Below are 25019 nucleotides of genomic sequence, written 5' to 3'. Positions count from 1 at the left end.
TCTATAGGTAGGCTGTAGAAAATGTATCATTCGTGGATGAATTTTCAGTGGAGATCGCCCACTGCTCAGTGGCACATCAGTAACTGGGTGCGCCATCGACATGGCTATGAGACATTCCTGAAGTCTCAATGATTAATGAAACCAGATCCATCACAAGCATGGATATCTCTTGCTCTTTTGATAAATAGTTGCAGTTTCTGAGCGAAACACAAGTGCTACTGCTTCTGAATGACCAAAGGATTGATTTTATTCTCTTTTCTTTGCTCAGTGACGCCTTCTGCAGATGCTTGCCATCCATTAAATTATCGCCATTGATTTATTTTCCCCCAATGGATTCTCTTCAGCACCGTCATAAGTACTTCTTAAAGGCATTACTAGGCACATGCATTCTTTTTCCTTAGTTGGAAGGCTCTCTGACAGAGCTCACTGGCAAGGTTGCACTGCATTTGTCTGCTCGCTACATTAAGCCATGTTTCTGCATTGTTTTCAATTGTCTCTTATCAGCTACGTCAACTGATACTAATAGACTGACGAGCAAGTGCTACACTATCCACCAACAAAAAGATAGAGCAGAAAAATATGGGAACATAAAATGAAATGAATAGGTGTACAGCACATGCTACGTTTGAAACAAGGATTGCATACAAGGCGATAACACAAAAATGTTGTCCTCATACTACTGCTGCTAGATTATTGAAAGAATAAATGTCACCGCAACTGCAAAGCAAACCTTTTGGCATTAAAGGTATAGCTTAAACAATTCTGTCTAATTCATGTTTTTGCAGTGATTCCACTACCCAAACCAATGTAATGGCAGTAACCAATTGGAATTACGGTGACAATGACTTTGATGAGGCCTGTTGACATACTGCAATAAAAACAGCTTCGCTCTAGCAGCCCCAAAACTGAAAGGAGCACAAAAAAACAAGCTCCTGCTAAAAGCAATGTAAAAATGTACCATTAGAAGCAATACGAAAAGCCATCAGCCATGGTCAGAGATGTTAATATACACAGTAGAGCCCCTGCAAAAGATGTCTGCACAGAAACTGTAAAGCATTTTCAGCAGCTTAAAGAGCTTAACACCAAGCTTTTGGTTTCATGGTTGTTCCCTTGCAATGATGCATAATATATTAGTGCACATGGATGACTGCATGGTATCATCCTGAGGCTGAAAAATATTTTATAATTAATGTTTTTTTGTTAATGATGTTTCGTTTCAGCACCTCTTTAGTATATGTCACGAGGTACCAAAATAAACAGCAACAATTGCCGCCTCATTTCATTCAGTAAGACACAAATGCAGCCTCCATCAAGAGCCAGAATGAATGAAGACGTAGCAATTATATACTGCTGTTTTTTTTTTTTTATGCCTCAAGTTACCTACGCTAAACTTTGACATTACAGCAATCGTTCAGCTGTTTAAAAGCAAAAACAAATGAGAGAAAAATCTACAACTATAATTTATTTAGCAGTTGTGGGTGAATACCACAGAGTTAATTGGAGAGGACAGGGTTAACTGGAGATGCACGGGAGAGGCCTTTGCCCTGCAGTGAGCATAGTCAGGCTGGTGATGTTGATGACCACATGGTGATCCATGTACACTAATGCTTCACTTAAAGGTGAAAACATGCAACAGAATTCTGGCATCAATGCTCATTTAATATTATATGCACCCCTCTATCTGTTCTCAGGCAGACATTTCTTCAAGCTAATAGTTCCAAATTTAAATGACACCTCACATCAAGATGATCAAATATTAAACTATGAATATTAACATGTACAGGTGCCTTCAAAAGTAAATGGAAGGCAATATTAACGAAAAAATTTAATCATTGACCGCTCAATTCATGCATCCTTGAATACATATGTGCAGACTAATTGTGATTGTGCGAATTGCACTGTGCACCAACAAACGTGAACCGTTATGCTTTAGATTTAAAGAAATTAAATTTTTTTGGCAAGGTCGCCTTCCATTTACTTTTGACGGCGACTGTACAGCCATACATCACCTCTCATTGCTGATCACAATGAGCAACAGAGCAAAGGCTAAGGCACCCGAAAAAAAAAACGAAATCATAAAAAGAAATCTGCCTCTGAATGTTCAGGTGAAAATCAAACACACATCATATATTTAAACTCACCTACAAAGCAACACACTACTATAAGAATTTAACACACTAAAAAAAAGTGACAGAAAAAGTATTTCAATTACTCTGTTTTTGTGTCATTACCTGCAGTCAGATTAGAAACTCAAAGGTCGTGACTGGAAATTTTGGTTCAAAATGTCTCTCCCCTCTATGAACACTCAGATATGACAGAAAACTGGCATTAAAAACACCTTCCACATTGTCCACAACCTATCACAAAATTACAGGCACAAGATATACGCACTTTGATGAGTATCAGTGGCCCTGCAAACATGCATGTACAAGCTTAGTCAAACATTTTTTGTTCTGGCAACACTTTAGCCTCGGCCAACAATTTAGCCTCAGAACACTTCCTGTTTGCAGGGGGCGCATTTTTCGAACAAGCATCTCAAACAAGCACCCCAGGGAAAAAAGAAGCATCGAAAGCTGGCGCATCACCTGCACGAGCACCTTACCAAGCATGCCGCACTGTCTGATCAAAACCAGCACAACAAAAGTCTCTGTTGTGTCTGCTGGACAGGCCTCGCAGTTCCCCAGTTGGTGCAGCCTGTTAAATCTGCTACTCCGTTCGCCTCGGCAAAAATTCTGCGCACTGACGACTGCAGTTATTCGCTGATTCTGGACAGTCCAGGCATGTTCTAATGTTAAATTACTTGTCAAAGAACACAGACTATCATAAGCTACCTTGTGGTCGGTGGTTGAGCCCAGATAGGCCAGTAGTTTGAGCAGGAGAATTTTTTACAACCTGCACAATCACAAGGAACACGCTGTGCGAAAATCTTTCCCAGCCCAACAGTTTATGGAACAATTTACAGTTGGTTCCAGTTGAAACCAATTGGGTTCCAGTTGGTTCCAACTGGGACCAACTAGAAATTGTTCCATAAACCAGTTGGGCTGGGAAAGATTTTCGCCAGCTAGTCGGGCGGTACGTGTCTTATAATATTCTTAATGTTTAAGTAATTGGAAGATGGCAGGACGTTTGCTGCCCAAAAGCACGAAGCATGGCCAACGTCAAACCGTCGTCTGTAACCCGCGGCAGCAATCGTTGCGAGGTCATGGTGGTGGACATGCTCATTATAGCGGGTCGCCACTGCCTCCTGGCGCGGCGGAGCCAAAAAGAAAAAAACTATGAAGTTAAAAGTCGCTGCACAAAACGTTCAATGCGACCACTTCGTTCACTGTTGGGTGCTGACTACTCCCACTAATGAACACACTATCTGTGAGTTTCCATATTGCAGAGCCCCTACCAGCACCAGTACTCTAGGCGCCGCATGGAGGAAGGAAAATTAAATTTTCGTTCCTCTATGAGGCGCCGCTTGGTGTTATCAACCACAAGTACCGCTTTATTTACTTTATGTCGCCGAAACCCAGAACAGCCGGGAGAGCCAGTGCCTCCGAGCTGACCGAGCCGGTCGTGCACCGAGATCGGAGCACGCGTCCAGAAACATGGAGGGGAAGGAGAGCTCTGGGGCGCTGACAGAGCTACAGAACAGCCGGATCGGTTTCAGGGCTAATCGACGTGCGGAGGACAATCTCTTCACCCTGGGCATATAATTGAGCTGGCGTAGTAGTCGAAAAGGCGTGTGACAGTGTCCCACATTAACCGATGTCGGCCTTGAACATTTGAACATAGCCTTGAATATGCCGCCACTACGGGTAACCATTCTTCGCCGGTTGCACAAAGACTATACACTGGTTGCCTGCCTATAGGTGATGCCCACTCACTGCCTACCGGTGCGCCGGGGCCTAAAGCAGGATATACCTCTTCCCGTTGTTGTACATACATGTTGTACGTTTCGGGGTTGGAGCGAAGCTTGATTGACTCGAGGCTCCGGTCTCTAAGTGAAGGACTGGCTTAAAGTTGGGTGCTGCTCGGACTGGCATTTGCCGACGATATGGTGCTTCTGGCGGAAACCTCCAGCGGCTCGTCACCCTGAGCGCCACCCACCTCGCAACCCTCGGCCTCTCCTCCAACCCAGATAAATTTGCCGTTCTGCAGTTCTCTGGCAGGCCAGAAGCGAGCACGGTGTTGCTGCAGGACAACTAAGCCATCCAGTGGGCCACCGAGTACCGCTATCTCGGTGTTGCCCTTATATATCATCGCCGGATCTCCTGGGGGCACACGAAGAACACCAGATTGGATATGGCAGAACCAGTTTGCATCCGCCTGCTTAAGTAGAGGATTGGAGGAGAGTTACATCTTGGCGTTGTCCTTGACATCCTCATGTCACAAACGGTTGTTGGTTCAAACGTGTTCGAGGGGCACCAAGCGAACGCGTTGTGGCGTGTATGGCAGTAAAGTGTGTTGGGATGTGTACTGATGTTAAAGTAATAAAAAAATTAAAGAAAGAAGGAAAAGGCGCTTTTGTCTCAACTCTCAAGGCAAAGCTTAAGTGTCCTCCTAATTTTTCGTTTTACCGTTGCTTCGGCGATCGCCAATCACCTTCAGCAAAGTGTTTTATGCGAAGATGCTACAGTGTATGGTGTTCAAACTTTTCGGGAAGGGGAACAGCTTGAACACAATGAGTTGTTCTGTGAATGCTCTAGCGTTTCAGGTAAGTGTCAATGCCAGCCAGTTTACTCATGCAATGCTGTTATCTACTATCCTGCAGCTTTCGCCTAATTGAATTTCGCGCGCGCAGCTAGCGAGGGGCGCAGAGTTTAGCGATGGATGGATGAATGGATAGGAGCGCCCCCTTTGAAACGGGGTGGTGGCAATTGCCACCATGCTCAGCTTTTCTTTCTTTATTATTTTTTTTTGTTTACTGTGTTGGCAATTCTCATTAAGATTCGTCATCACCTTTACCTACGGTTTCCTACAATTCTAACCTTATGCCACATCTCTGCTTTTCAGCCACCAATCCTCCAATCGCTTTTTGCTCACTTCCACTGCAGATTTATTTACATGACCATTGTTATCTTTAAACCCTAGGGCCTCAGAAAGAGTGACTGTGCCTGCATCGACATCCGGATGGATACCATCACATTTGATTATGAGGTGTCCAATTGTTTCCACAGATCTATCACACACTGCACATGTGTCATCTTCTTCGCTAAATTTCTTTTTGTAGCTGCGCGTTCTAAGACACCCTGATCTAGCTTCAAAAAGTAGGGCACTGCCTCTTGAGTTATCATAGAAAAATTCTTTCCTGATCTGCCTTTTCCAGTATCGATACAGTTCTACAGTTCAAAGTCACAGCGCAGAGTCCACAGCAGCGCCAAGTGAAATATAGCGGCGGCCTGACGCGCAACTGATGCCGCTCGATCGGGCAAATAGAAGTACTAGCTCTTCGACGGTGCGCATATCGAGGACGGCGCCTCGATCACAGCGAAGAAACGCAGCGGTACACAGGTGGGAACACTGTCGTGGTTCAACTCTCGCTGCAAAGACTAATAAAGCAGATCTTAAAACAACGTCAGCGCAACGAAAGCGTTAGGATAACACGCGTTGCTGCAAAGGCAGACGGCGCACTTTAGAACGCGTCGAGCCGTGCTTCACATACTATGGTTGACTCATCTATCTGAAGGAATAAAGCCCAGTTCTAGTCCAGTAGTAAATGCGTGCAGTAGGTTCCACACATATTCCACACATTCCCTACTACAGCTTTTCTTCGCTTGCCCGAGGCGATAACGCAGCTCACTAGGACGACTCCAGCTCGCTTCGAAATGAGAAAACTCCAAGCTCACCATGTCAACGAGATAGCCATGGGATCAATCAGACTATTGTCGTTAAGCGCGTTGTGGAAGGTGGGCGAAACGGTGCCGATAAAGTAACAAGCCGATGTTCAGCCCCGCGTGAGGGGCGTACTCTGAAGGTAAACCTCAGAGCAGTGGCACTAAACGCAGCAAAGCACTGAAGAATTTGACTCGTCAGCTTACCGCTATATGAAAAGTCGCGCTTGCATCGTGTGAGACAAAAAAAAAAAGTTACATTGAATTACCAGCCACCTTGGTCGAATTCTTAGTGCGCTATCCTATCGCGTGGTAATTTATTTCGCTACAGGCATGCATTTATGTGTCAATTTCATTTCGCACGCTAGCCTAATATAGAAAATAAATTGCGTTATATGTATTGCTTATACAAGCAAACCGACCATTAAAACAGTCATTCTAGAGTTTATTTTCCCTTTGCCTGCCATCGTCCGAAGGCACGCTACCGGCAAAACTTGGGGCGTATTTTTCTGCGGCTCAGTGCGAGATGATAAAGATGGCTGCTGTCGCATTGTGTAACAATACATCCGGAATTCGTCACACTAGCTGAGGCGAGATAAGGAGCGAACATTGCCTGAACACTTTGTTCTACACTTCGTCACAGGGCCACTCATGGATATTACAGGAGTTGCAGTGTGCTCCTTACAGTTATGATTAATGTATTACTAGAACACTGTTATCGGTGCGCTTCTGATATCGGCTGCATTTATCACTGTGGTGACATCGAGCAAGCTAGAATGGTCGCGGCTACGCTCCGAGAACAGGAAAGGAGCAGGTTATTGAATCATATAGACTCGTAGGCTGACTGCCTCTTTTATGTGGGAAAATTACTAATTATTTGAAAAGAGTCCGGACGACTGTGGAGTTTAGATAAACCAACGAGCGCCTTGGATTTTGAGGTGGTTTTCTAACCATACACCACGCCATCATTCATTTCGAATAGTGCGAACCTTCCCCCAATGAATAATACTCCGCAAATTGGCGCGCACATGCGAAATGCTGCAAGCATGGACTGCATTCTTTCTGCATTCCTTTAGTGACGAGTTGCCGCTTTTGCGAAGTAACATGATTGTCATACAACCTCGGCACCGCTTCCCAGTATGTTTACATTTACTTCATCTACACCTCAATCACTCAGTGTTTGGAAGACTTCCAAACACTTCACTCCGTGGACTAGTACAACATAAACATTCCCGTGTTTTAGAGTTTCGCACACCTAAGGTCAAGACGCAATGTAGGAAGTACAGTTCGGTTGTTGTAATTCCTGGTGCATAATTTTTTTAACTCTAGCAAGTCCGCAGCAAGCTGTGAAAAAACAAAATTAAAAAAGCTTTCATACCTGAAGCGTATTCTGGCTGTTTCCTTCGTATTAGTTCATTCTGCCTTTTTCAGTTTTTTTTCTTAAATCTAGCGGGCTGTAGAGTTGTCGATGCAAATTGTATTTTCCTCTTCTACTTCGATTGACGATAATTTGCTTTTAAAAGTTTTGTGATGTCTGCAGTGACATGAATAATGCAATGGGAGAAAATGACAGTGGAAACTTGTAGCTGATGACTGGTTCGGTGTAATACACGTACATGCAGTGTAGGACAGATCACTCCCGGGAACTTTTCGCATTGCCGCACAAATAAGATGGGTGCCAAATTTTGCGCTTCCTTACTTCATACCATGTGGCCCGTAGTCTTAGATGAGCCTATAGGGCAACCTGCAGGGAACCAATACAATTAGGTCGTCTGGGGAGGCGCCGATCTGAACTGCCTGAGCTTCACCACTGTTTCAGAAGACGAGGTTTGGAAGCCGAACACAATGGCGCAGAATGGCTGCCAGGAAGTTATGCAAGCGACCGCAATATATGCAAGAGGTGACAACGCCCTTTTCCTTCTGCACGCGCCATTGCTGCATTCGCATTGATCAACCTTTCCATTCTTCTAATGTGTGCTGAGAAACAGAGGGCGCCACAAAGCACAAGTTTTCGACTTTTGTGAAAAACAAGCAACACTCAAGGCAATAGAGGGAATCTAGGAATCTTTTCCGGCCAGACTCCGGTTTTCGGACGACTTCCGGAAAATTACATCGCTAAGGGGCACCGAAAACAACTCCATCGATCTACTGTTTCTCCCAGTGAAATTTGACTATCTGTCTGTTTTTTTTTCTCCGCATGTTGACATTTGTTCGGCATAAAAAGACGCATGTATGTCCGAGAAAATTGCATTTAAATATTTCCCCTGCTCTCAATTCAAGCCTGTGACATCTATATCGAGGAGGAGTCTGTGATCAGCGTTTTAAAGTGAATGGCAGTGTAGACTGGCCTCTGTGATTCGCATTACAAGTCGATGCAGACGCACGCAGTTTATTTACGAAATCGTCCAGTGATGGCGACACGTGTATTTCGTTTTCTTTCGTCTTTTTTAACTAATAAAAGATAAGAGTCAACGCAAAGATTATTACAGCGGTCTTTTACTGTTTAGAAAGCAGTGTATTACGAATGAATGCCTTCTTTTATTTACCGAGTACAGAACTGCATTACGTTGAACCACCATGTCATGGCCCTTTTCTCTTCATAGCACTTCAAGCTCTTCATACAGACAGCCTAGCAAGAGCTGCCTCCAAATCACAAAGCACAGCTTCGGCTGTCTTCCCGGTGACCTCTTCCAGCCTGTTCACCAAACTAGCACTGGACCGCAATTTGTTGGCCGCATCTGCGGCTTCGGTGTCGTTTCGGTCGCCAGTCACGAACTTGACAGCCAGGTCCAGAAGACGAGCGTTCCTTTTCAACAGCTCTTCTATCTCGTCCATGCCTTCTTCAACATCGCTATTCCCATCCCAGGAAACCATGATGCCTGTTAGAGTGTAGTTCCTTCTCAGCCCCCCGAGGATGGTTTCAACTTCCTCTGGTAGGATCCCCCAGTATTCACAGACCTCCACGTCTCTCAGAGCGTCATTCACAGCTAGCAGTTCGGACAGAGACGCTGCTATTTCAGGCGTAAGCAGTTCCGCATACGTGGTAAAGTTCGTCACGGAACGGTTTACTTTAAGAGCGTCGAGCATCCGGATCAGTTGTTGCTCGCTCCCCATTGCAACATACATGAGGTTTCGAATTTGCTTCAGCGTCGTCGTCCGCCTAATGACGGAAGCGATACCATCTGCAAGTTCGTCGAAGCAATTGTCGCTCGGATAGAAGTGAAGCAAGCGCAAAGTTGTGTTTGAAGCCACGGCGTCGAAGAATTCCCGCAGAAGATCCTTGTCCACCGACGAGGTGACGCTGACGGAAACTTCAGAACAGTGACTATCTTCACGAAGAAGCCGTGTGAGCGGCAGCATTTCCTGAGTACAAAGGATGTACAGCCTCTTAAGGATCTCCGTAGGCGTGTCCTGCAGCAGCGACATCTGCTCCTTTTCTATGGAAATTGTGTCGAAAAGATCCACAAGCTCCAGCGTCGAGTTCACCGTCAGAGTCCTCACGAAAGCCACTAAAGTCTTAGAGGTCAGTTTCTCCCCCACTACTTTGAACCTCTTCAACGTGTCGTTCATTGTCAGTGCATCGGCGATCGCCGAGGCGCCTTCGTCGCCACCGCAGGACTCCCAGAGACTCAGCTCCCGTAGGGACTTGTTCTCTCTGAGATAGTCTGCAATTTTCTGAGCGAAGGCACCACGGATGTTTTCACACCGCAGGTCAAGGGCTCGGAGCTTTCTGAAAGCCCCAGACAGGTCTACGTCGAAATCTTCACCATTACAGTCGACGAACAGGAGTTCCAGTACTTCCAGAGAACCCCAGTCTTCCAGTTTATCGAAGGCGGCCCTCACCGCACTGAGTGAGATTCCGGTTAAGCTGAGCTTCTTCACGGACTCCTTAGAGCGTAGCATGCGCGGAAGTATCCGAGCTTCTTCCAATGACAGCGCGTGTGGGTATTCTAGCATGACGCCTCCTCCGTAGCTCATATCAACGTCAGGATTGAATTCCTTCATGGCACTGAGCCCTTTTTTGAACAACTTCTCGACGTCCTCATCGTGCGGCCTACAATCTCTGCTCAGTTCTTCGGACATGTTTAAAAACCTTAGTGTACTTGAGGGGATGCTTCCCTTTGCTCCGTGACACCACTACGGAGGACAGTTTGGATAGGCGTGTTCTTGATCCAAGCGGTGCTATAGCAACGGATCCGTGCAATATGAAGCTTATCTCCTTCGCCCTTCCTTCTCCACGAACGTTTCGCCACAGGAGGATGTATAAAGAGCTTGATTGTGAAATTGTTATCGTTAGTGCTACTGGACGGCTCGAAATCACACGACGCGAGAACATTCATTGCCTGAAAAGGCGTATCGGCTGTAACAGCGGCTGGATGCAACCTGCAAGTAAAGAAATAAACGCAAACACGAATACTTAAAAAAAAAAACGTCGGAGTTATTAAACACTACGCGTTGCGTAGGACACATGGAAGCTGCATATCGGCTGTGGAAAAAAGCAAGCACTCGAAGGTACCGAGAACAAGATGCCCGCTTTGTACCACTTTTTTTCCCAAATTTACAAAGTCGCGAAAGTCCTCCATGTCCACTTCACGATTGTCACATGAACCAGACAGTCACGTTAAAACATATAGTTCAAACTACGGTGAGCAGGGCGGAGTCCCTGCTGAAAACTAAATGTCTATAATAACGAGTAGCGTTTACTGATAATTAATTAAGGTAGTAATAGATTAAAAACATGCATTCAAAGCGCTGGGAGACGTTTGTTATTGCCTCTTCTGCAAGTCACGTGTTTCTGTTAATGAAATCGTACCTGTTTTGTATATTTTTTTTCAAAATCATGCAGTACATGCAAGTGCAAATTTATGCGCCAAACGAACACTTCTGGTTAGAAGACCCAACCCAGGAAAGGACCTCATATTAATTGGTGTTCTTTAAACGAGCTGTGTGTTATATGAGACAAAAAATAAAGTCAGAACAAGGGTGAGGTAGTCTTCCTAAAAAATTCTTCCAGGAACACGACTGTGTGCCCAGCAAAAGCTAACGCTCAATATTCCGACTACGCACTAATTCCTGCAAGTAGCTTTAACAACTTTAATTTTGGCGCGTGAAAGGAGTGAGCACTATGGCAGCGCCACATGTTACCGTAGCGGTGGAGTTTTGCGCTGAAATCTACAGATCTCGAACGGTCGAACACCAGCACTAAACGTGAAGTAGACGTAACGCAAGATGTGGGCAACGCCTAAAGTAACACGGAGAAATGCGGGAGCATATACGTGATGAAAAAAAAAAAGGCATTCCTCCGCCAGAAATCAGGCTCCACACAATCTTCTATTATTGATGAAACGCATGTCAATAAAAGCTGTCACAAAAAAAAAAGAAAGGCAATGAACGAAAGGCCAAAGCGTGCGCTATACGAGCAGACGACGCAGAAGGAATCGCGTCGTTCGGCACGCATACTTTGCTCACCTAGGTGAAAGGATGAAACAATCTGTTTACAAGCTACTACAAGCATGCAGTAAGCCTGAGGTACTACTTACGCGACTTCTTGTTCGCCAAGTGGTTTCGACGCCGACTGAAGCGAGTTCAGTTCACTTCGAAGTTTGCAGCCGTAGAATGCGCCCACCTCAACGGCACTGAATGCTAGCGGCCAATTCGGCCAACCGATCAACCTATCGGGACCACCCACACGCTCAGATTGCTCGCCAGCGGTGAAAGGCGGCGAAATCGGAGCCGATAAAACTGCCGAACGCCGCCGACAACCAACGTTTTAAAAACGTTGCCGACAACGCCAAGCTTAGGCGTACTTATGAGCTAGTAGTAGAGTCAGACACACTTCAATTTACGTCGTAGTGTGTCGCCACAACACTCGCGGCGCTAGCGTCGCTTCCGATGCAAAATTATTTACGGGTTTTTACGCAGTTTTTGATGAGCGTCCACGGAGGTATTCTATTTGTGCAAACGCTGCAATCCTGCACGTTTCTTCCATTTTTACAGGTTGCAGCGTGTTTGAAAGAAACAAATGGTTTTGCAACTGCTCATTTAACGAAATTGCTGAGCACTGATAATGAAGCACGAAACACGATCCATATACATTTAACACTAATACTTGCAGACGAGGGCTCCGTGAAGCATAGGATGTCACTGAGCGCCCATAGCTTCCAACGTTTCCCAAGGTTAACGAATGTAAGAATTATTTTAACACAGCAGTAAAAGCAATTTGTCTAATTTGCGGACGACACAGAGCTTTTCAGCCGGCATTTACAGATTTAATAGGAGTAGTGAAAACTTTTTTATTCAAACAGATAAGTCTGGGCCCCCGCGCGGCCCCACTACACTCAAACGTCCAGGTTCACGTCTTCCATGACGTCGGTAGCGGTCCTCTACCGGATGGGGTCCTCACAGCGGTGCAGGGTCACCAGTCCTCCCAAGTGGTGGGGTACTCCAGGCCCCCATCAGCAAATGTAAACGAATCATTTAGCACATTCTCTTGGCACGACAACCACGTGCGAAGTGACACAGAATAGATCTAGAATACTAACTATTAATAGTACAAACTCTATTCAGAGAAAAGTGCTGCCGTGGTGGCTCAGTGGTTATGGTGGTCGGCTGCTGACTCGAAAGACGCGTGTTCGGTCCCGGCTGCGGTAGTCGGATTCGACGAAGGCGAAATGCTTGAGCCCCGTGTACTGTGCAATGTCAGTGCACGTTAAAGAAAGTAACGTGGTTGCAATTCCCGGAGTCTTCCAATACGGCATCCGTCATAGCCCGAGTCGCTTTGGGACGTTAAGCCCCGTAAACCCATTCACTCAGGGGAAAAATTGACTTTATTAAAAATGGACGCATATGTTTTACGCGGTTTGCCAGTTACGATTATGCGAAATTTCGTTGACACGTTTCAATCATTGCCCAGATAACTTCACAACGAGCTTAAAACTACAGGAAGTCATCATCATGTTCTTTCCCAAAAAAGCCACTGCCTATATATACTGCCGTATACTGCCGTTCGTATACTGCCCATATGTCAAGTAATCTACGCCAGTTAATTACGCTTATTCATGTCTTTAAATCGCGTGAATGGGCACCGGCATGAAATTGTACTCGAAGCGACACCTTAATAAGAAAATAGTATCGAGCATAAGTAATTGTTTATGCAGAGAGCTTAGCCAGCGCTGCTTCAGCGGTGGAAACCACAGCTACTGGCTATACTCCGGAGGCGAAACGCACAAAGCGCCCGTGTGCTGTGCGATGTCAGTGACCGTTAAAGATCCCCAGGTGGTCGAAATTATACCGGAGCCCTCCACTACATCACCAATTTCTTTCTTTCTTCTCTCACTCTGTGCTTCATCCCTTCCCTTACGGCGCGGTTCAGGTGTCCACAGAGATGTGAGACAGATGCTGAAAAAAAAAGGCAGGTACTGCGCCATTTTTCTTCCCTCAAAATCCAATCTTCTCGCTGTATTCCAAGCGCGTCAATCTATCCTATGCACTAAACTGACACTAAATCGCGAATTCTACGCGGCATCAGCGGCTTTATAACTGGCACAGCCTCCAATTCTTGATAAATTATGCTTATCGTAATCTGCTCTATCTATCGTCGTGTGACTTGCTGTCGTCTGAGTTCCCACAAGCCAAGATACATTGCAGCTGCTTACCAGTTCCGCTATAGGACATTTAATATGTATCGCCAGTGATCTGCCGATGTTCGCAAATGGTTTAGGTTTATGCGGGTTTAACGTCCCAAAGCTACTCAGGTTATAAGGGACGCCGTAGCGGAATGAAGGCGCGCTTCACAACACCACTCACAGCCATTAACTCGTATAAGGAAAAGTTTTTAACGAACGCCGACGGAGATCGTAACGCAGTCTTTTTTAATAGGCGCATAACACCGATGTCAATGGCTTCTCGCCCACATTTCTCAACATACTGGGTCACGCCGGCACTTCCCGCTTATTGTACGCACGCCTTGCGATGTAAGAAATCGTGGATTTGAAGTCAGTATCGTCAAAATCAAACACGATGGCCATTTGTATTCGCTAAAACTTGTGAATATGCTCACCACAATTCTCGAAATCGCGCACTTCAATCTTGCGGACTCGTTAGGCCTCCTCGTCGCGGAAAGGAATAGTTAATCGCTCGTGAGTGTTAAATTGGTAACGCATGAAATCTAGCGTCTCGTTTCGCTTTCTTTTTTTCTTCCATTATGGGTGTGTTAGAGCCAAGCGCAGTTATTGAGATCGTTGTCTCATCGCGCATGAACATCGCCGCGGTGGCTCAGTGGTCACGGCGCTTGGCTGCTGACCCGAAAGACGCGGGTTCGATCCGACCGCGGCGGCTGAATTTCGATGGAAGCGAAATTCTAGAGGCCCGTGTGCTGTGCGATGTCAGTGCACGTTAAAGAACCCCAGGCGGTCAAAATTTCCGGAGCCCTTCACTACGGCGTCTCTCATAGCCTGAGTCGCTTTGGGACGTTAAACCCCAATAAACAAAACCAATCATCGCGCATGAAATATTAGCTCGACCCCCGATCTGCCAGATAGATCGGGCGACCGTCCGAAGACAGATTTCGTCGATGTCGCTGGTCTGAAAACCTGTGACATAATGCGGATTCTACGCGGTCTTGAGGAAAAACACAGCGCACTCCTAAGACACGGTGCGCTGCGTTTTTCCTCAAGATGAACTACCAACTAGCCCGCTCTTCCACCCTTGCATTCTACGCGGTCGTTGGCGGTGCTGGCGACGCCCGTCTAGTGCGACAGACCAGGGCGTCAGCAACGGAATCGGGTTACCAGCCCATCGACCTTCGGCGTCGCATCTACCTCGTGTCACCACCTCTAAGCAAACGTACTTTACTGTTATCACTTTTGAGCAGCAGCATGTTCTTACGAGACTGCATGTGACAGGACAGGAGGTTCACCGCGTAGTGCGAATTGCAGACGACGGCGCATACTGTGCGCCCTCGTGACGCCACGCCTGCATTTCATTACCGCGGTCGTTGTCGGTGGGAGGATTTTCCCGGTCAAAATTTCCCTCGCGTTTTTTGAGATAAACAGCACGTTCAATGCACTAAAGATTGGAAACGTAATCCCGTCCTCTTTATTTATTTACTGGACCACAGGACTGCATTATGTTTAATCACCTTGTAATGGCCCCTTTTAACAGAAACAGCTCTTCATACAGACAGCCTAGCAAGAGCTGCCTCCAAGTCACAAAGCACAGCTTCCGCTGTCTTCCCGGTGATCTCTTTCAGCCTGTTCACCAAACTAGCACTGGACCGCAGTTTGTTGGCCGCATCTGCGGCTTCGGCGTCGTTGCAGTCGCCAGTCACGAACTTGACAGCCTGGTCCAGAAGACGAGCGTTCCTTTTCAACAGCTTTTTCATCTCGTCCATACCTTCTTCAACATCGCTATTCCCATCCCAGGAAACCATGATGCCTGTTAGAGTGTAGTTCCTTCTCAGCCCTCCGAGGATGGCTTCAACTTGCTCTGGTAGGATCCCCCAGTATTCACAGACCGCCACGTCTCTCAGAGCATCATTCACAGCAAGCAGTTCGGACAGAGACGTTGTTATTTCAGGCGTCAGCAATTCCACATACGTGGTAAAGTTCGCCACGGAACGGTTTACTTTAAGAGCGTCGAGCATCCGGACCAGTTGTTGCTCGCTCCCCATTGGAACATGCATGAGGTTTTGAATTTCCTTCAGCGTCGCCGTCCGCTTAATGACGGAAGCGATACCATCTGCAAGTTCGTCGAAGCAATTGTCGCTCGGATAGAAGTGAAGCAAGCGCAAAGTTGTGTTTGAAGCCACGGCGTCGAAGAATTCCCGCAGAAGATCCTTGTCCACCGACGGGGTGACGCTGACGGAAACTTCAGAACAGTGACTATCTTCACGAAGAAGCCGCGTGACCAGCGGCAGCAGTTCCTGAGTCCAAAGGATGTACAGCCTCTTAAGGACCCCCGCAGGCGTGTCCTGCAGTAGCGACACTTGCTCCTTTCCTATGGAAATTGTGTCGAAAAGATCCACAAGCTCCAGCGTCGAGTTCACTGTCAGTGTCTTCACAAAAGCCACCAAAGTCTTAGAGGTCAGCTCCTCCCCCACTACTTTGAACCTCTTCAACGTGTCGTTCATTGTCAGTGCATCGGCGATCGCTGAGGCGCCTTCGTCGCCACCGCAGGACTCCCAGAGACTCAGCTCCCGTAGGGACTTGTTCTCTCTGAGATAGTCTGCAATTTTCTGAGCGAAGGCACCGCGGATGTTTTCACACCGCAGGTCAAGGGCTCGGAGCTTTCTGAAAGCCCCAGACAGGTCTACGTCGAAATCTTCACCATTACAGTCGACGAACAGGAGTTCCAGCACTTCCAGAGAACCCCAGTCTTCCAGCTTATCGAAGGCGGCCCTCACAGCGTTCAGAGAGATTCCGGTTAAGCTGAGCTTCTTCACGGACTCCTTAGAGCGTAGCATGCGCGGAAGTATCCGAGCTCCTTCCAATGACAGCGCGTCTGGGTATTCTAGCATGACGCCTCCTCCGTAGCTCATATCAACGTCAGGATTGAATTCCTTCATGGCACTGAGCCCTTTTTTGAACAACTTCTCGACGTCCTCATCGTGCGGCGTACAATCTCTGCTCAGTTCTTCGCACATGTTTAAAAACCTTAGTGTACTTGAGGGGATGCTTCCCTTTGCTCCGTGACACCAGTACGAAGGACAGTTTGGAAAGGCGTGTTCTTGATCCAAGCGGTGCTATAGCAACGGATCCGTGCAATATGAAGCTTATCTCCTTCGCCCTTCCTTCTCCACAAACGTTTCGCCACAGGATGATGTATAAAGAGTTTGATTGTGAAATTATCGTTGGTGTTACTGGACGGCTCGAAATCACAGGACGAGAACACTCATTGCCTGAAAAGGCGTATCGGCTGTAACAGCGACTGGATGCAACCTGCAAGTAAAGAAATAAACGCAAACACGAATACTTAAAAATAAACGTTGGAGTTATTAAACACTATACGCGTTGCATAGGGCACATGGAAGCTGCATATCGGCTGTGGAAAAAAGCAAGCACTCGAAGATATCGAGAACAAGATGCCCGCTTTGTACCACTTTTTCCCAAATTTACAAAGTCACGAAAGTCCTCCATGTCCACTTCACGATTGTCACGTGAACCAGAAAGTCACGTTAAAACACATAGTTCAAACTACGGTGAACAGGGCGGAGGCCCTGCTGAAATGTCTATAATAACGAGCAGCGTTTACTGATAATTAATTAAGGTAGTAATAGATTAAAAACATGCATTCAAAGCGCTGGGAGACGTTTGTTATTGCCTCTTCTGCAAGTCACGTGTTTCTGTTAATGAAATCGTACCTGTTTTGTATATTTTTTTTCCAAATCATGCAGTACATGTAAGTGCAAATTTATGCGCCAAACGAACACTTCTGGTTACAAGACCCAACCCAGGAAAGAACCTCATATTAATTGGTGTTCTTTAAACGAGCTGTGTGTTATATGATACAAAAAAATAAAGTCAGACCAAGGGTGAGGTAGTCTTCCTAAAAAGCTCTTCCAGGAACACGACAGTGTGCCCAGCAAAAGCTAACGCTGAATATTCCGACTTCGCACTAATTCGTGCCAGTAGCTTTCACAACTTTAATTTTGGCGCGTGAAAGGAGGGAGCACTATGGCAGCGCCACATGTTACCGTAGCGGTGGAGTTTTGCGCTGAAATCTACAGACCTCGAACGGTCGAACAGCAGCACTAGAAGTGAAGTAGAGATTACGCAAGAGGAGGGCAACGCCTAAAGTAACACGCAGAAATGCGGGAGCATATATACGTGATGAAGAAAAAAACATTTATCTGCCAGAAACCAGGCTCCACACTCTCCTCTCTTCTATTATTGATGAAACACATGTCAACAAAAGCTGTCAAAAAGGAAAAATAAAAGTAACGAACGAAAGGCGAAAGCATGTGCTATACGAGCAGACGACGGAGAAGGAATCGCGTCATTCGGCACGCATACCTTGCTCACCTAGGTGAAAGGATGAAACAATCTGTTTACAAGCTACTACAAGCATGCTGTAAGCCTGAGGTACTACTTACGCGACTTCTTGATCGTCCAAGTGGTTTCGACGCCGACTGAAGTGACAGTTCGCTTCGAAGTTTGCAGCCGTAGAATGCGCCCTCCTCAACGGCACTGAATGCTAGCGGCCAACTCGGCCAACCGATCAACCTATCGGGACCACCCACACGCTCAGATTGCTCGCCAGCGGTGAAAGGCGTCGAAATCGGAGCCGATAAAACTGCCGAACGCCGCCGATAACGCCCAGCTTAGGCATACTTATGAGCAAGTAGTAGAGTCAGACACACTTCAATTTACGTCGTAGTGTGTCGCCACCACACTCGCGGCGCTCGCGTCGTTTCCGATGCAAAATTATCACGGGTTTTTACGCAGTTTTTGATGAGCGTCCACGGAGGTATTCTATTTGTGCAAACGCTGCAATCCAGCACGCTTCTTCTATTTTTACAGGTGGCAGCGTGTTTGAAAGAAACAAATTGCTTTGCAGCTGCTCATTTAACGAAATTGCTGAGCACTGATAGTGAAGCACGAAACTCGATCCATATAGATTTAACACTAATCCTTGCAAATGAGAACTCCGTAAAGCATAGGATGTCACTGAGCGCCCATAGCTTCCAGCGTTTCCCAAGGTTAACGAATGTAAGAATTATTTTAGCACAGTAGTAAAAGCAGTTTGACTAATTTGCGGATGACACTGAGCTTTTCAGCCGACATTTACAGATTTAATAGGAGTAGTAAAAACTTTTTTATTCAAACAGAGAAATCTGGGCCCCCGCACGGACCCACTACACTCAAACGTCCAGGTTCATGTCATCCATGACGTCGGTAGCGGTCCTCTACCGGACGGGGTCCTCACAGCGTAGCAGGGTCACCAGTCCTCCCAAGTGGTGGGGTACTCCAGGCCCCCATCAGCAAATGTAAACGATTCATTTGCCACATTCTCTTGGCACGACAACCACGTGCGCAGTGACACAAAAGAATAGATCTAGAATACTAACTATTAGTAGTACAAACTCAATTTAGAGAGAAGTGCTGCCGTGGTGGCTCAGTGGTTACGGCGCTCGGCTGCTGACCGAAAGACGCGTGTTCGTTCCCGGCTGCGGTAGTCGTATTCGACGAAGGCGAAATGCTTGAGCCCCGTGTTCTGTGCGATGTCAGTGCACGTTAAAGAAAGTGACGTGGTTGAAATTCCCGGAGTCTTCCAATACGGCATCTGTCATAGCCTGAGTCGCTTTGGGACGTTAAGCCCCGTAAACCCATTCACTCAGAGGAAAAATTGACTTTATTAAAAATGGACGCATATGTTTTACGCGGTTTGCTAGTTACGATTATGCGAAACTTCGTTGACACGTTTCAATCATTGCCCAGATAACTTCACAACGAGCTTAAAACTACAGGAAGTCATCATCATGCTCTTTCCCAAAAAAGCCACTGCCTATATAGGTAATACTGCCGTATACTGCCGTTCGTATACTGCCCATATGTGAAGTAATCTACGCCAGTTAATTACGCTTATTCATGTCTTTAAATCGCGTGAAAGGGCATCGGCATGAAATTGTACTCGAAGCGACACCTTAATAAGAAAATAGTATCGAGCATAAGTAATTGTTTATGCAGAGAGCTTAGCCAGCGCTGCTTCAGCGCTGGAAACCACAGCTACTGGCTATATTCCGGAGGCGAAACGCACAAAGCGCCCGTGTGCTGTGCGATGTCAGTGCCCGTTAAAGATCCCCAGGTGGTCGAAATTATTCCGGAGCCCTCCACTACAGCACCAATTTCTTTCTTTCTTCTCTCACTCTGTGCTTCATCCCTTCCCTTACGGCGCGGTTTAGCTGTCCACAGAGATGTGAGACAGATGCTGAAAAAAAAAGGCAGGTACTGCGCCATTTTTCTTCCCTCAAAAACCAATCTTCTCGCTGTATTCCAAGCGCGTCAATCTATCCTATGCACTAAACTGGCACTAAATCGCGAATTCTACGCGGCATCAGCGGCTTTATAACTGGCACAGCCTCCAATTCTTGATAAATTATGCTTATCGTCATCTGCTCTATCTATCGTCGTGTGACTTGCTGTCGTCTGAGTTCCCACAAGCCAAGATACATTGCAGCTCCAGTTCCCCTATAGGACATTTAAAAAGTATCGCCAGTGATCTGCCGATGTTCGCAAATGGTTTAGGTTTATGCGGGTTTAACGTCCCAAAGCTACTCAGGTTATGAGGGACGCCGTAGCGGAATGAAGGCGCGCTTCACAACACCACTCACAGCCATTAACTCGTATAAGGAAAAGGTTTTAACGAACGCCGACGGAGATCGTAACGCAGACTTTTTTAATAGGCGCATAACACCGATGTCAATGGCTTCTCGCCCACATTTCTCAACATACTGGGTCACACCGGCACTTCCCGCTTATTGTACGCACGCCTTGCGATGTAAGAAATCGTGGATTTGAAGTCAGTATCATCAAAATCAAACACGATGGCCATTTGTATTCGCTAAAACGTGTGAATATGCTCACCACAATTCTCGAAATCGTGCACTTCAATCTTGCGGACTGGTTAGGCCTCCTCGTCGCGGAAAGGAATAGTTAATCGCTCGTGAGTGTTAAAGTGGTAACGCATGAAATCTAGCGTCTCGTTTCGCTTTCTTTTTTTCTTCTAATATGGGTGTGTTAGAGCCAAGCGCAGTTATTGAGATCGTTGTCTCATCGCGCATGAACATCGCCGCGGTGGCTCAGTGGTCACGCCGCTTGGCTGCTGACCCGAAAGACGCGGGTTCGATCCCGACCGCGGCGGCTGAATTTCGATGGAAGCGAAATTCTAGAGGCCCGTGTGCTGTGCGATGTCAGTGCACGTTAAAGAACCCCAGGCGGTCAAAATTTCCGGAGCCCTTCACTACGGCGTCTCTCATAGCCTGAGTCGCTTTGGGACGTTAAACCCCAATAAACAAAACCAATCATCGCGATTGAAATATTAGCTCGACCCCCGATCTGCCAGATAGATCGGGCGACCGTCCGAAGACAGATTTCGTCGATGTCGCTGGTCTGAAAACCTATAACATAATGCGGATTCTACGCGGTCTTGAGGAAAAACACAGCGCACTCCTAAGACACGGTGCGCTGTGTTTTTCCTCAAGATGAACTACCAACTAGCCCGCTCTTCCACCCTTGCATTCTACGCGGTCGTTGGCGGTGCTGGCGACGCCCGTCTAGTGCGACAGACCAGGGCGTCAGCAACGGAATCGGGTTACCAGCCCATCGACCTTCGGCGTCGCATCTACCTCGTGTCACCACCTCTAAGAAAACGTGCTTTACTGTTATCACTTTTGAGCAGCAGCATGTTCTTAATAAGTCACGGGATTGCATGTGACAGTACAGGAGGTTCACCGCGTAGTGCGAATTGCAGACGACGGCGCATACTGTGTGCCCTCGTGAAGTCACGCCTGCATTTCATTACCGCGGTCGTTGTCGGTGGGAGGATTTTCCCGGTCAAAATTTCCCTCGCGTTTTTTGAGATAAACAGCACGTTCAATGCACTAAAGATTGGAAACGTAATCCCGTCCTCTTTATTTATTTACTGGACCACAGGACTGCATTACGTTTAATCACCTTGTAATGGCCCCTTTTAACAGAAACAGCTCTTCATACAGACAGCCTAGCAAGAGCTGCCTCCAAGTCACAAAGCACAGCTTCCGCTGTCTTCCCGGTGATCTCTTTCAGCCTGTTGACCAAACTAGCACTGGACCGCAGTTTGTTGGCCGCATCTGCGGCTTCGGCGTCGTTGCAGTCGCCAGTCACGAACTTGACAGCCTGGTCCAGAAGACGAGCGTTCCTTTTCAACAGCTTTTCTATCTCGTCCATGCCTTCTTCAACATCGCTATTCCCATCCCAGGAAACCATGATGCCTGTTAGAGTGTAGTTCCTTCTCAGCCCTCCGAGGATGGCTTCAACTTGCTCTGGTAGGATCCCCCAGTATTCACAGACCGCCACGTCTCTCAGAGCATCATTCACAGCAAGCAGTTCGGACAGAGACGTTGTTATTTCAGGCGTCAGCAATTCCACATACGTGGTAAAGTTCGCCACGGAACGGTTTACTTTAAGAGCGTCGAGCATCCGGACCAGTTGTTGCTCGCTCCCCATTGGAACATGCATGAGGTTTTGAATTTCCTTCAGCGTCGCCGTCCGCTTAATGACGGAAGCGATACCATCTGCAAGTTCGTCGAAGCAATTGTCGCTCGGATAGAAGTGAAGCAAGCGCAAAGTTGTGTTTGAAGCCACGGCGTCGAAGAATTCCCGCAGAAGATCCTTGTCCACCGACGAGGTCACGCTGACGGAAAGTTCAGAACAGTGCCTGTCTTCCCTGATAAGCCTTATCAGCTCCGGCAGAACTTCTTGCTTCCACAAGATCCGGATCCTCTTGAACACGTCGGCGTAGAGTTCTTCCTCGAACAAGAACGGCACCTGCTCCTTGTCTACGGGACATGTATCGAAGAGATCCACCATTTCTAACGTCGTGTTGACTACAAGTGCTTTCGCGAAGGCGATCAAGGTCTGTGACGTCAGCGTCTGTTGGGCCAGTGTGAATTTCTTGAGCGTGTTGTTTACCTTCAAAGCTTCTGCCATCACTGCGGCTCCTTCGTCCCCACCACAGGAGTACCACAGACTAAACTCCTCGAGGGAGTTGCTCTCGCGCAGGTAGTTTGCGATGTTGAGAGCGAAGCTACTGCTCATCTTTTCGCACCGCAAGTCCACGATTCTCAGCTTCTTGAATGCTCCGGAGAGGTCAATGTCAAAGTCTTCGACATCGCAGTCGATGTTAAGAATTTGTAGTTCTTCCAGAGACCCGAAGTCCTGCAGTTTGTCAAAGGCAGCCCTGAGAGCGCTCAGTGACATCTCCCATATGCAAATCTTCTTCACGGACGCCTCTTTGCTGAGGATGAGTGGGAGTAAGCCAGCCTCTTCCAATGAGATCTTTCGTTGGTATTCTAGGGCAACGCCTCCTCGGTAACTCGGATCAGCGTCAGGATTGTATTTCTTCATAGAGTGAAGCCCCTCGTTGAATAACTGCTCAACAGGCACTTCTTGTAGCTTACAATCTTTGCTCGGTTCTTCGGACATGCTTGCAGCAGCACTGGGCTCAAAGACGCAGTAAAGTTCCTGTCGTGATACTCAGTATAATGTGCCACAGGGCGTTGGTGCAACCTGTGCTGCCTCGAATTCGTTGAAAATGTTGCTTTGACTTCTCTTCCTGGCGAAGGTTCAACCTCAAGACCGGGTTTACCGGACTCGACTCGTGAAGTTGTTACGCTCAGTGTTTACTGGAGCCCTCGAAATGGGGCTCCGATACCTCTTGACAGACCCTCCTATTTAAGCAAGCCGATGCTGTTCTCGATCCGTTGAAGTTGTGTGTGCGTGCTAAATCAGCGGCTCTAATCTCCCTGCGAATAAAAGAAATAAAGGTATACACCATTATGCAAAACAAAACAGTGCAGTCATTTAACACTGTGCTCACGTATTACGGAGCACAGGGAGGTATCATAACTTTCTGTCGTTATTTCGTAACAGGTTTTCTCTTGTACACGCATACTCTTAGATGCACCATCTCCTTACATATTTTTCCGCTCACTGGGTAGTTAAAGGCTCATTTGTTTCCGTAAATAAACCGTAGCTAAATACCCTTGCATCTCCCACCCGCTGAGATGTCACGCCAGCAGGTCTCGGGGGATTAAGCAGGACGTCGTGAAAATCGGTCGACGCCATTGGCTGAAAGTCCTTTCTTGACAGGCATCTTCCGCTTAGTTCTTGAGTTGTATCCGACTATGAAGCAGACCCGGAAGCGGACATCGCGAAATCATGGCAGCTTGTCATTTAGAGCTATGGCGCTTCAAAAGGGGATTTTGTGATAGAACACACAACGATCCATATGCTTCGAAAGAAAAGTTTTAGGAAAATGGTGGTCAGAATCGGGTTTCACTGCAGTGTTCAATTTGTTCGTTCGTTCGGCTAATGGCGGTTTGACGTCCCAAAGCGACTCAGGCTATCAGGGACGCCATAGTGACGCGCTCCAGAAATTTTGGACCGCCTGGGGTTCTTTAACGTGCACTGACATCGCACAGTACAAGGGCCTCTAGAGTTTGGCCATCATCGAAATTCGCCCAGTGCAGCCGGAATCGAACCCGCGTCCTTCGGGTCAGCAGCCGAGCGTCATAACCACTGAGCCACCGCAGCGGCCCCTCCCTGCACAGAGGGGAAGCGCCTAATCGCAAGTCAACAACTGACGCAATCAATCAAAAGAGCTAAAGAAGCATTAGCATGAACAGCGCGTATGACATGTCGTGCTTAAGTAAAACATCACAAAGGCAGCGATGCCATCGTAAGGCGTCATTCTTAAGGTAGACACATGCCATCTTTATTTACATAGCCATTTGCCCAACACGAGTGCATCAGCGGCTTACTTCACAGCGCTTGTCGCCACGCACGACGACAAGAAAGAACTGCTGCATGCGTAATTGCGGAGTTCTCTCGCACTGAAACAATTTGGTTACGCAATGACATGTTTATTCACACTGCCGGTTGCCCCGGCAGGCTCTATCTTCTCTCACTTTTGTTATACAGTCGGGCAGTCTGATAACTTTTGACCAACTCCATATATATGTACACATATATAGTTACACAGAGTTTACATCATACACAAATAGACACACGTGTGGTGTATGTCCCCGGGTCACATCAGGGGTGTCACAGGGTTCAGTCCTGAGGCCGATGCTACTCACCACTTATGTTAAAGATATACTACATGCCATGAACAAATATGTTAGCTAAAGCTTTTCGCAGACGACCGCGGTCCTTACATATCGAAAAAATCTGCAGAGGGCCAAATTAAGCTCAAGAAAAAGCCCGCAGAAATTTCGGGTTGCTGCAAGAAATGCAGCATGTCCTTTGAACGTAGATATGTGCTTGGTCTTCCGTATACGACGGAACAAAACATTATGCTGTAGATTGCATAGTACTCGAGAAAGGTCTGGCTGTAGATTGTCTCGGAGTTACTGTTCGATTTTCGTCTTCACCGAGAACCATAAATAAAAGGGGAAACAATTAACGAAAGTTCCAGTGTTCCTAATTTGTAGGAAATCCGCGT

The 25019-nt window shown here is 47.0% G+C and overlaps 3 protein-coding genes across 6 annotated transcripts in view; all 3 read right to left on the bottom strand.

Moving 5' to 3' along the window:
- The window catches only part of LOC149335337 (uncharacterized), a 40078-nt gene that overhangs the window by 13725 nt on the left and 1334 nt on the right, over positions 1-25019 (bottom strand). For 2 of the 4 annotated variants that reach the window (XR_016284054.1, XR_016284055.1), the window contains exon 1: positions 5835-7388. The exons of 1 other annotated variant lie outside the window; for it this stretch is intronic. Coding sequence is in view for 1 of the 3 variants with exons in the window: in XM_089552021.1 (XP_089408147.1) it covers positions 21524-22999 (1476 nt within the window). In the remaining 2 variants the exon portion in view is untranslated. Of the gene's footprint in view, positions 1-5834; positions 7389-21429; positions 23320-25019 lie in introns of those variants that run through there. One more of the 4 variants, XM_089552021.1, reaches the window with a different exon arrangement.
- Positions 7413-14420, bottom strand: LOC149335339 (uncharacterized). The gene is made up of 2 exons (XM_089552023.1): positions 11360-14420; positions 7413-10202 (listed from the first exon to the last, which is right to left on the bottom strand). Exon 2 carries the CDS (start codon positions 9900-9902, stop codon positions 8436-8438), a length of 1467 nt encoding a protein of 488 aa, XP_089408149.1. The 5' UTR covers positions 9903-10202; positions 11360-14420; the 3' UTR covers positions 7413-8435.
- On the bottom strand, positions 14887-20944 carry LOC149335338 (uncharacterized). Its single transcript, XM_089552022.1, has 2 exons — positions 17911-20944; positions 14887-16756 (listed from the first exon to the last, which is right to left on the bottom strand). Exon 2 carries the CDS (start codon positions 16459-16461, stop codon positions 14992-14994), a length of 1470 nt encoding a protein of 489 aa, XP_089408148.1. The 5' UTR covers positions 16462-16756; positions 17911-20944; the 3' UTR covers positions 14887-14991.

The sequence above is a fragment of the Amblyomma mixtum genome, chromosome 7 (genome assembly GCF_055824585.1).
Source record: "Amblyomma mixtum isolate Tamu chromosome 7, ASM5582458v1, whole genome shotgun sequence".
NCBI classification, from domain to species: domain Eukaryota; kingdom Metazoa; phylum Arthropoda; class Arachnida; order Ixodida; family Ixodidae; genus Amblyomma; species Amblyomma mixtum.
The sequence above is the reverse complement of the archived record's forward strand: the minus strand, read 5'-3'. Positions and strand labels throughout refer to the sequence as shown.

What these genes read in the sequence shown, in the direction of transcription:
- LOC149335339 (XM_089552023.1), bottom strand. Translation starts at nt 9,902, where the DNA reads ATGTCCGAAGAACTGAGCAGAGATTGTAGGCCGCACGATGAGGACGTC.
- LOC149335338 (XM_089552022.1), bottom strand. Translation starts at nt 16,461, where the DNA reads ATGTGCGAAGAACTGAGCAGAGATTGTACGCCGCACGATGAGGACGTC.